The 12899-nt window shown below is 30.6% G+C and overlaps 3 protein-coding genes across 3 annotated transcripts in view; 1 reads left to right on the top strand and 2 right to left on the bottom strand.

The window, feature by feature from the left end:
* The window catches only part of LOC111682736 (uncharacterized protein KIAA2012), a 53073-nt gene that overhangs the window by 7134 nt on the left and 33040 nt on the right, over window positions 1-12899 (bottom strand). The gene's annotated exons all lie outside the window — the stretch shown is intronic.
* Window positions 1-12899, bottom strand: part of LOC111682750 — a 51438-nt gene that overhangs the window by 5542 nt on the left and 32997 nt on the right. Inside the window, exons 2-3 of the mRNA XM_023444747.2 lie at window positions 1433-1617; window positions 776-1368 (exon numbers count right to left, since the gene is read on the bottom strand). Of these exons, the coding sequence (XP_023300515.2) occupies window positions 776-1368; window position 1433 (594 nt within the window). The 5' untranslated portion in view covers window positions 1434-1617. The remainder of the gene's footprint in view (window positions 1-775; window positions 1369-1432; window positions 1618-12899) is intronic.
* LOC111682749 (uncharacterized protein DDB_G0283357) lies at window positions 4851-12596 on the top strand. The gene is made up of 3 exons (XM_046952904.1): window positions 4851-5501; window positions 9828-10789; window positions 11446-12596. The coding sequence occupies exons 2-3, from the start codon at window positions 9852-9854 to the stop codon at window positions 12185-12187; spliced, it is 1680 nt and encodes a 559-aa protein (XP_046808860.1). The 5' UTR covers window positions 4851-5501; window positions 9828-9851; the 3' UTR covers window positions 12188-12596.

The following is a 12899-nucleotide window of genomic DNA, read 5'->3' as shown; positions in this document are numbered from 1 at the left end:
CGATTCAAAACTGCATTCATTTGTTCGAAAAAATTGTGTTTTCAAAAAGTTACCAAACAATTTACTCGAATTTGGTCCTATATAGGCCTTAGTACTCGGATTCCTAAATAATATTTTGTGTGAGTAAATAAACTACTTTTTAAAATTTTATAAAAATTGGCTCAATGAGTTTGAATAAAATAAAATTTCCCGTTTTTTCCCTTTTTGGTACTTTTTTCACCAGTGAAATAGCAAAAATTTTATTACAATAATATTATTACAGAGTTAGTCCGTAATTTAATAGGAATAATTCAATAAACCGAAAAAGTTTTCTTAATGTGCTAAAAAAAAGTACCATAAATACAGTTTTCTCTCTTTTACACCCAAAAAGGAATGAATTTTTAAAAAAGTACGAAACAGGTGTCCCATAATTTTGAGAGATGTATCCAAAATATTTAGAAAAAAAAAAAATATTATGTTAATTAGTTCAAAAGTTATAAAGGGCTGGAAAAGGTACCAAAATCACCTTTGTTACACATTTTTACCCCTTAAAATTACGAATTTCAAAAAAGTACCAGACACCCATCTGCTCATTTTAAGAGTAGATACAGGTGCATTTAAAATTTTTCATGTATCGCTAATATTGTGTAAGAAAATTAAGAAAACCTGTTTTACCCGTTTTCCCCCTTTTTACCCGTAAATGTAAAAATTTTCAAAAATCCCTCCTTAGATCAGTACGCTACTCTTTTATGTATATAGATATAGATTATGTGTAAAAAACACATCAAAAACTCACCAAACATTGAACATTTTCCGTTCTATCACAACAATTACACTTTGTACTAAAATATAAACCAGCAGCACAAGTCAAGGCTTTAGCCTTGCCAGACATACACAGATAATACTTCTCACAACTGGCAGCACTGGGCACATACACTAACTCACTGTTGAGCGGATGAATCGAACAGTGATTTTCAACACAGTCTACATTTTTCGCCCAATCACATTTTCCCGTTTTAACATTAAATTGCTGATTTCCTTCACATTTCCTTAATGTAGCTTGACCATAATAGCAGGAAATATATTTGTTACAAGTTTTAACTAGAGGCAGATTTAACATTTGTCTAGAGGGACATTTTAGGCAAACTTGCTGAGAGGCAATACAAGCTTGACGACTTGCATCGAAATATAGACCCGATCTGCATTCTTGAGATCTGGGCTGGCCATCAATACATACATAATATTTACGACAATTCTCGATATCTTGTAGGAATATATGATCAGCTACATTTTCACAAATATTTATATTTTCTGCGACTACTGTGCGAGCGGTCCAAATAACATGACATTGCCAGAGTAGTATTAATACAAAGCATAATTTGGGAATCACTGTAAAATTATTATAATTTTTATAGTTTTCGTTAATTCTTTTTTATTTTGCTTTAAAACTTACTTGACGTTTAAATTTTTTTTTCACAAAGTTAAATATTTTAAGAAGACTGTCCCTATATATTTGACAGCTCGTACTTATATATGCTCGGTAGGGTTTGTTACCCGTTATTGGAACGTAATTTTATTTGATCTTATCAGTAAATAATTAGATTTTTTTTGACAAAAACATGAAAAATTTTGGTGTTTCTAAATTAAATAAAAGAAATTATATATAAACATAGATATATAAATAAATGTTTGTATGTATATTTGTAGTTGAGTAGTTTCATTGTTTGTGATCAATGTTTCGTTAATTTTTATTAAGACTTAATTTTTTTATAATTTCCTGTTGACGTCATTTTTCATCACAAAAGTAGTAGAAATACTATTTTTACTTCCGCTGGAAGTCTGATATTTGATAAACTAAAGTGCATATTTTAGACTAGACCACAGACTAGACTATGAACTAAATTATAGACAGGACTATAGACTAGACCACAGACTAGACTGTGAACTAAATTATAGACTGGACTGTGAACTAAATTATAGACTAGACTATAGAAAAGACTATAGAAAAGACTATAGAAAAGACTATAGCCTAGACTATAGACTAGACTGTAGACTAGACTATAGACTAGACTATAGACTAGACTATAGACTAGACTATAGACTAGACTATAGACTAGACTATAGACTGGACTATAGACTAGACTATAGACTAGACTATAGACTAGACTATAGACTAGACTATAGACTAGACTATAGACTAGACTATAGACTAGACTATAGACTAGACTATAGACTAGATTATAGACTAGACTATAGACTAGACTATAGACTAGACTATAGACTAGACTATAGACTAGACTATAGACTAGACTATAGACTAGACTATAGACTAGACTATAGACTAGACTATAGACTAGACTATAGACTAGACTATAGACTAGATTATAGACTAGACTATAGACTAGACTATAGACTAGACTATAGACTAGACTATAGACTAGACTATAGACTAGATTATAGACTAGACTATAGATAAGACTATAGACTAGACTATAGACTAGACTATAGACTAGACTATAGACTAGACTATAGACTAGACTATAGACTAGACTATAGACTAGACTATAGACTAGACTATAGACTAGACTATAGACTAGACTATAGACTAGACTATAGACTAGACTATAGACTAGACTATAGACTAGACTATAGACTAGACTATAGACTAGACTATAGACTAGACTATAGACTAGACTATAGACTAGACTATAGACTAGACTATAGACTAGACTATAGACTAGACTATAGACTAGACTATAGACTAGACTATAGACTAGACTATAGACTAGACTATAGACTAGACTATAGACTAGACTATAGACTAGACTATAGACTAGACTATAGACTAGACTATAGACTAGACTATAGACTAGACTATAGACTAGACTATAGACTAGACTATAGACTAGACTATAGACTAGACTATAGACTAGACTATAGACTAGACTATAGACTAGACTATAGACTAGACTATAGACTAGACTATAGACTAGACTATAGACTAGACTATAGACTAGACTATAGACTAGACTATAGACTAGACTATAGACTAGACTATAGACTAGACTATAGACTAGACTATAGACTAGACTATAGACTAGACTATAGACTAGACTATAGACTAGACTATAGACTAGACTATAGACTAGACTATAGACTAGACTATAGACTAGACTATAGACTAGACTATAGACTAGACTATAGACTAGACTATAGACTAGACTATAGACTAGACTATAGACTAGACTATAGACTAGACTATAGACTAGACTATAGACTAGACTATAGACTAGACTATAGACTAGACTATAGACTAGACTATAGACTAGACTATAGACTAGACTATAGACTAGACTATAGACTAGACTATAGACTAGACTATAGACTAGACTATAGACTAGACTATAGACTAGACTATAGACTAGACTATAGACTAGACTATAGACTAGACTATAGACTAGACTATAGACTAGACTATAGACTAGACTATAGACTAGACTATAGACTAGACTATAGACTAGACTATAGACTAGACTATAGACTAGACTATAGACTAGACTGTAGACTAGACTATAGACTAGACTATAGACTAGACTATAGACTAGACTATAGACTAGACTATAGACTAGACTATAGACTAGACTATAGACTAGACTATAGACTAGACTATAGACTAGACTATAGACTAGACTATAGACTAGACTATAGACTAGACTATAGACTAGACTATAGACTAGACTATAGACTAGACTATAGACTAGACTATAGACTAGACTATAGACTAGACTATAGACTAGACTATAGACTAGACTATAGACTAGACTATAGACTAGACTATAGACTAGACTATAGACTAGACTATAGACTAGACTATAGACTAGACTATAGACTAGACTATAGACTAGACTATAGACTAGACTATAGACTAGACTATAGACTAGACTATAGACTAGACTATAGACTAGAATATAGACTAGACTATAGACTAGACTATAGACTAGACTATAGACTAGACTATAGACTAGACTATAGACTAGACTATAGACTAGACTATAGACTAGACTATAGACTAGACTATAGACTAGACTATAGACTAGAATATAGACTAGACTATAGACTAGACTATAGACTAGACTATAGACTAGACTATAGACTAGACTATAGACTAGACTATAGTCTAGTCTATAGGGCTCAAATGGGCGATATTTGAATGATGCTAAAAAAATGCTGTAGTTGTCGTGCGCTTGCTGATTTCAAAAAGCTTTTAATGAATGCTTAAAATATGATGTCAATTAGATTTTACTGGAATGTAGTACTTTAACTCTCTGCTGGAGGGCAATAATGCAAAATTAGATTTCTTAGATAAGATAATAATAATTATGTTTTTTTTTATTTTATCAATTTGTAATAGAAATACCCTATAGTTTCAATAACGATTTTGGTGGGAGAAATGTAGAGTTGAACCTTTTTTTTTGTTATTTTTTTTAAATTGAATGCTTTTTTTAAAAAAAATATGAGGTCGAATATAAGTTAATTATATAAAATAAGACTTTTGGTAGAATATTTGTGTTGAGGTTTTAAAGAAAGTTAAACAAACTTTTTGTTTCCTACCTCGTTGGCTATTAAATTGTAAAAAAAGTTGCCACCCTCTTTTAGACATATGGCAACCTAGTATTCCTTACTAAATGTCATTTACCGTTAAAATACGCAAGAGCTGTTAACACACAATTTCTATCGCTCATATATGCTCTCTTTTTGATACTGAACTTTAAAGAAGGATTTCTTTTTTTAAAGCGAATTCATTTCATATCAAACAACACATACCGAAAACAAAAACAATACATTTTATACATTTTCAGTTGAGTGTTTTCCTTCAGCATGATGACAATGTCTACACAGTTGTAATGTTAATTGTAAAACAAAACAAAAATGTGCTTGAAAAGAAAAAAACTATATTATACCACAATTTAATTCCTTTTATACTAAGTGCAATATTTCAAGAGCTCCAAGACATATATAGTCTTTCTGTTGGATCTTTACGTTGTGTATCAATCATATAATAAAAGAAAAAAACGACACATATGTCCTTGGTTCCCCATAATTAAAATGCCAGGACAACATGCAAGTGATAGAATTTTAAAACTTAATTGTGGAAGTGAAGTTTATTAAATGATTAAAGTGATAGATGAAAATATTAACTAAAGATATGTAATTTAAACTGTGAATTAAAATAAAAAAATAAATATAAGTAAAATTAAAAAGAAAATATTACAATATTGTTAATTTAAAGGAAAATGAATGCAAAAATACAACAAAGTCATTGCACTAGAAATATTAATCAAGGACATTTCTAGCAAAAAGTTCTCAGTGTAGTGGCCCAAAAAAAAAAAAAAAAAAAAATAAAATGATAACAATATGTTGTATGTATAGAATTAATAATGACCAACATTTTGCATTAATTACAATTTTATATGGTTGAAAAAACGAAATCTTAAATTAAAATAAAAAAAGAAAACAAAACGGTAAGAAAGAAATCTTTTATTATTTTTAGTTTTTCTTTTATTTTTTTTTGTTTAAGCAATAGCAAAAAAATATCCTTGTAGCTAGAAGTAACACTTAGAAATGCATATACCCTCTCGAATACCTACAAATGTATACACACACAGTATCCTTACAAGTCTAACCATTTTACATGTGTATGTATATGTATGAATTAAAAGCAAAAAAAAAAAAAATAGTAATGAAAAAAAATTGTATATTCATTCATTTGTACTTGCATGTGTATGTGTGTAGGCATGTATATATATTATATATTTATGTATATAGTTTAAATTTAACATACTTTTACCTTAAAGACCCTACACATAAAAGCAAATATTGTAGTCTATAGTCTAGTCTATATCATAGTCTATAGTCTAGTCTATACTCTAGTCTATAGTCTAGTCTATAGTCTAGTCTATAGTCTAGTCTATAGTCTAGTCTATAGTCTAGTCTATAGTCTAGTCTATAGTCTAGTCTATAGTCTAGTCTATAGTCTAGTCTATAGTCTAGTCTATAGTCTAGTCTATAGTCTAGTCTATAGTCTAGTCTATAGTATAGTCTAGTCTATAATCTAGTCTTAAGTCCGGTCTGTAGTCTAATCAATAGCCTAGTCTATAGTCCATTCTAGTCTATAGTCTAGTCTATAGCCTAGTCTATAATCAAGTCTATAGTATAGTCTAGTCTATAATCTAAGCTTAAGTCTGGTCTGTAGTCTAATCTTTAGTCTAGTCTATAGTCAAGTCTATAGTGTAGTCTTAAGCTATTATTTTACAAAATTTAAAAAAAAAATTGTTATTTTTGCAAAATTATAAACATTTCCTAAAAAGTATTGATTTCTATATATCATTACATACATATGTACATATTTTATCTCAAATGATAACAATGATTGTAATAGGGTTATCATAATGTCGATCACTAACTTAAATTATTGCGTTTTTTTTTAATTTTACCTTTAACATCTAATATTTTATTTTAATTGTTAGTTGGATACAATATACGCTTTTTATTATTCAATTAAATTGCTTTTTATCTTTGTTAACTATATGAGTAATATGTAGGTACATAATGTGAATCAGGGATGTTGAAATGAATTTTTACCAGTATCATTGACATTAGCTAATTCTGTGCATTTTCAATTAAGATTTTACTTTTATTTAGGTTGTGCATGTTGTTAATTTTAATAAAAATAAAAAATATATATATGTTAGTAAACAATTAACTAGTAAAAATATGTTTATGTATGTTTATAAGAACATTTTATTTTGCTTTAAAAAAAAAAGAATAGTATTTAAAATGAGTAATGATAGTAATTTTATCTATTTTACCAAATAAATCATTGATGTGCCAATCAATTGTGTAGTTTTTCCCATTTAACAAATACTCATCTATTTGAAATAATATACACATACAAACAAACTTTAACCACTAACATAACAGATAAGCCCTGCAGTTATTAGAGCTACAAGAGGTGCAAAGTAAAAAAACTGAATAGTAAAAGTGGTTAGTTCATTACTTTATTGATTACCACAAGTCAGTAATCCGACTAGCTTATTTCTATGGTTAAGATTATTTAGAAAAACTAACTAGAATGGTAAAATCTGTCAGGTTTCTTAAAATGTTGTCAAAATTTATAATATATGGGTCATAATTTAACCTACAGGTTCTATATAGAAAAATATATTTACTTAGAAATATTTGTGGGTGTGTATGAATGAGTAAATGTATTTATTTCATGGAAAAATGTGTGATGAATGTATAACATTAGATTTTAATTTTGAAAGAGAATGCACTCATTATAAGATGGCGGAGCAATTTAACATATATACATATTTAAATATATTTACATACAATATGTACATACATATAATGTTTGGACTTGGACTTTTTATTAGTGCATAAAAATGTGCTTGCAAATTCGCACACACTTTAAAAGTATATGGATTAGAACTGACCTGAAATTGCAATTAAAATCGAGTAAACAGTCTAGTATATATTCTAGTCTACATTCTAGGCTATAGTCTTTAGACTAGACTATATAAAGTCTATAGTCTAGAATACAGTCTAGTCTACAGTCTAGTTCATAGTCTAGTCTATAGTCTAGTCTATAGTGTAGTCTATAGTCTAGTCTATAATCTAGTCTATAGTCTAGTCTATAGTTTAGTCTATAGTCTAGTCTATAGTCTAGTCTATAGTTTAGTCTATAGTCTAGTCTATAGTCTAGTCTATAGACTAGACTATACCCTAGACTATAGACTAGACTATAGTCTAGTCTATAGTCTAGTCTATAGTCTAGTCTATAGTCTAGTCTATAGTCTAGTCTATAGTCTAGGCTGTAGTCTAGTCTATAGTCTAGTCTATAGTCTAGTCTATAGTCTAGTCTATAGTCTAGTCTATAGTCTAGTCTATAGTCTAGTCTATAGTCTAGTCTATAGTCTAGTCTATAGTCTAGTCTATAGTCTAGTCTATAGTCTAGTCTATAGTCTAGTCTATAGTCTAGTCTATAGTCTAGTCTATAGTCTAGTCTATAGTCTAGTCTATAGTCTAGTCTATAGTCTAGTCTATAGTCTAGTCTATAGTCTACTCTATAGTCTAGTCTATAGTCTAGTCTATAGTCTAGTCTATAGTCTAGTCTATAGTCTAGTCTAGAGTGTAGTCTATAGTATAGTCTATAGTCTGATTTATAGTCCAATCGGTAGTTTAGTCTACTGCTCAATCGGTAGTCTAGTCTTAAGAATGGTCTATGCTCTAGTTTTAGTCTTAATCATAATCTAGTTTTTAAGAAAAATCATTGCGAAGGTTATCAAACTGTTTAAGTTCAAATTTAAGAAATAATAAACTAATAAACATTTTGCAAATGTCAAAGTGACAGTTAAAGCATCATAAAATATAAAATTAATTGGACATTAATTTAATGTGTACAAATTACACATAAAATAAACTGAAAACTTTTCGTACACAAAAAAAATTTGGCTTTTTAATGACACTAACTATAAAAAAAACTATAAAATTGTGTAACATGATGGTGTTGAGGACATTGTTCTGTTTTGCTGTGTTTATCTCTTACATTTAAAAGAACTTTGACCTCTGAACTGTTTTAACAAAACCACGACATCTTACATATATGTACATATAATTATTTTTTTAAGAAATTGCACATACAAAACAATTGAGCTCAAAGATAAAATATTCTAAGAAAAAAAAAAAACGAACACATTTTTTTAACGACATTGAGGGAATAAAAAAGATTACCACAAAAACAGCAAATGGTCCTTTGGGTGAAATTTTAGTCAGACACCTGTTTAATTGATTGAAAACCAACCAATAAGATTAACAAAATGGCTACCAGTTGACACTTGAGTAAACTCTTAATGAACGCTGCTATTTTGTGATTTTTAATTTCTTTTAACTGTTTTGAAAAAGTTTGGCTTTTTTGTTGTTGTATTAATTTGAACTTGTTAAATTTGTAAATTTTCCTATTAACGAGTATCCTTCTAAGGACGAGTATATATTTTTTTTTTGTTTAGAAGAGCTTTTTAAAATTTTGTGGTTGGCTTGCCAGTGCTCATTGACCTTGTTGGAAATTAAAATAAAAAAATATATAAACCTTACAATAACAAAACATTAACTAAACAAAAATTTATATTTTTTCTAGTTAAAAATGGCATGTTGATTTATTTTCCTGAGTATGTCTGTTTGTGTGTGTTGTTTCCTTTTTTCGTGTGTATAGGTGCGTTAAATTTGTGTAAATTGGCTAACTCGGAGAAAAAATGACAATTTAAATTGTAAACTAGGCTTTAGATTTCACAATACATAGGACTATAGACTAGTCCTAGTACTTCAAACTAGACTAGAAGAGAATATAGACAAAACTGTAAAGGAGACTATACACTATATAACTTGATTATAACGATACATATATATCCTCATAACTATAGTATTGATTTCAAATGTATTGACTTAAGTTTTCGAGTGTATTTACTGCAGTAGTATAAATATTGTTAAGTGCTTCGAAACGTATACTCTATATGAATGAGTTTACATAGAGAATACGTTATCAGTTTATATAGTTTCTAAAGGCGACAAAAACTTTCTGTGTATATGTGTGTGTGTGTGCAACAAAGAAAAATCTAAATTCTATGTTTTTGTATTAAAAGTATGTATTTTTTTATTTAGAAATATTTGTTAAAATATTTCCTGTTAAAAAAAATTGTCTTTCTAAGCTGTCAAGTACTTTAAACTTAATTGTCTTTTTAAAATAAGCAATAAATCTTAAAAAATATATATATATATATTTTCCTTTAAAGTTATAAACGATTAAAACCAGCAACATGCATTTTTGGATTGACAAACGTTCACCACAATGTGGTTTTGGGCGTTCACGGGTGGCTGCTTCTTTGCACACCGGCGGTTCAGGATTAAGTTTTGGTCATCCCCCACGACGTAGTGGTGGCCATAAATCATCATCATCATCTTCGGGTGGTAATACATCATTGTCAGCCTCTAGTAATGCGGGTATACAAGTCCACCGTCAACAGCAGCAACAACAGCAAGTACCAGCCGCTCAGTATCATACACAACATGCTGCCACAACAAGCAATAATGTCCCATATCGTACGAGCACACCATATGCGACTGGTAGCAGCAGCAACAACACGACCAGCAATAATAATAATAATAGCAATACCGCCGCCATACAAGCAACAAATCGTAATTTTGTTAGATCAAATGTATCAGCAAATCATCATCATTATTACAATAATAATCGTCAACAGTCGGCCCACCATCATCATCAGCAGCAGCAACAACAACAATCTAGTGCTTGTGTTTTACCCAATTCCAGTAATAATAATCTAACATCGCCTACCGGAAATAGTTTGAATACATCCTTAAATAATGCTGCTACATCAGGCACAACAACAATTTCAACGGGAACACAACAACATGCACAACGTTATCGTCATCCACAATTTGGTAATATGTCGGTTAGAACTTATCAACCTACTATGCAACAGCAACCAACAGCAACTACTACAACATTAACATCACAGCCACAACAACAACAGCATCAGTTGCAAATTCAGTTACAGCAATCAACAGCCACCAATAATGTTTCCAATGCCACCAATAGTACCACCACCACTAACAACACATTAAATAATCAAACAACGGTAACAACAACGGTTGCTGCAGCAGCAACCACAAATCAATTACAACAATCTTTAGATGCATCTTTAAATACATTAAACGAACATGGAATACATCAAAGGTATGTCTGTTAAATGTTATAAATAATGAAGGAAACCACTAATGCAACGTATGGGAGGGTAAATGGGAAATTTTATACAAATTCACGGTTAATTTTAATAGTCTCTACTATAGACTATTCTGGACAATTCTAGAGACCAGACTAAAGACTATTCTGAACTATCGACTATAAACTATTCTATAGCCTGGACTATAGACTATTCTATAGCCTGGACTATAGACTATTCTATAGCCTGGACTATAGATTATTCTATAGTCTGGACTATAGACTATTCTATAGTCTGGACTATAGACTATTCTATAGTCTGGACTATAGACTATTCTATAGTCTGGACTATAGACTATTCTATAGTCTGGACTATAGACTATTCTATAGTCTGGACTATAGACTATTCTATAGTCTGGACTATAGACTATTTTATAGTCTGGACTATAGACTATTTTATAGTCTGGACTATAGACTATTCTATAGTCTGGACTATAGACTATTCTATAGTCTGGACTATAGACTATTCTATAGCCTGGACTATTGACTATTCTATAGTCTGGACTATAGACTATTCTATAGACTATTCCATAGTCTTCTGAACTGACTTCTATTTTAAAGTTTTTATCAAGAAAATAATTCAATTCTTATTCTTTCCTTTACTATTTCAGTCCCAATCAAACTGCCAATCTTTCCGCTGAACTCTATCATCAAACATCACCACGAATAGTAACCTCCTTCAACAGGCCGCTAACAGCTGCCACTATGACATCGGGGGGAATTTGTGATTATAGCAATATCTCTGCAAATCCACGTACAACTTATACAAACTCTGCTCTACAGACTACAACCACCAATCTACAACTACATCATCACCAGCACAACAGTCGACAACGACGTAATACACGTTCCATAGAAAGTACCGATTTACAATTTCTTCCATTACATCTTAAATGTGGTATCTTTGCTTCCCTAGTCTTGGCAATAGCTTTTATAGTGGGCATTAAAGTCTATTTCGATAACCATGGCACAAAATTTGAAGTGGGTCTATTTTGGCTGCTTACAGCCACGTTTGTGTTTGCATTTTGTTTTGTTTCTATCTGCAAAGTACCCCGTGTACTGTTTGCCTCTACAACTTCATCACGTTCGAATTCTCGTGATCAGACTAGAGCAGATCGTTGTAGTATGGATGATGTTGTGGCACGTGGTTCTATGGTCAATTCAATAGATGATGTGGTCATAACGGGATTGCATGAATTTCAACAGGAACAAATACAAAGTATAAATATAAATGCCCAAGCTGGTCCGCCGCCATATCACATAGCTATCTTGCTGCCAGAAACAAAAGCTAAAGAAGATATTAGCACATTGGAAGAATCACCACCGCCGTCCTATGACAAAATATTGATATAAGGCCCCCCTCCCAAATAGTTAGAAAATGGGAAAATACATACAGAGATCAGTGGGCAGCAGAAGAAGAGTTGTATTTTAAGAGATATTTTTAAGTTAATTAAGTTTAATTATAGGAAAACGATAAAAAATATTAAAATCTAATTAAAAATATTATATTTTCTATTTGAAAGTAACAAATAGTAATAAATTAAACATGTTCAAATCTATAGACTATAAATCTATAGACTATAAACGAATCTATACTTCGGACTATGAACTGATCTATACTTTAGACATAGACTAATGTATAGTCCAGACTATAGTCTAATATATAGTCCAGACTATAGTCTAATATATAGTCCAGACTATGGACTAATCTATAGTCCAGACTATGGACTAATCTGTAGTCCAGACTATGAACTAATCTATAGTCCAGACTATGAACTGATCTATACTTTAGACTATAGACTAATGTATAGTCCAGACTACTGTCTAATATATATAGTCTAGACTATGGACTTATTTATAGTTCAGACTATGGACTTATCTATAATCATAACTATGGACTAATCTATAGTCCAGACTATGGACTAATCTATAGTCCAGACTATGAACTAATCTATAGTCCAGACAATAAACGAATCTATACTTCAGACTATGAACTGATCTATACTTTAGACTAATGTATAGTCCAGACTACAGTCTAATATATATATAGTCCAGACTATGGACT

This window comes from Lucilia cuprina, chromosome 5 (genome assembly GCF_022045245.1).
Source record: "Lucilia cuprina isolate Lc7/37 chromosome 5, ASM2204524v1, whole genome shotgun sequence".
Taxonomy (NCBI): domain Eukaryota; kingdom Metazoa; phylum Arthropoda; class Insecta; order Diptera; family Calliphoridae; genus Lucilia; species Lucilia cuprina.
The sequence above is the reverse complement of the archived record's forward strand: the minus strand, read 5'-3'. Positions and strand labels throughout refer to the sequence as shown.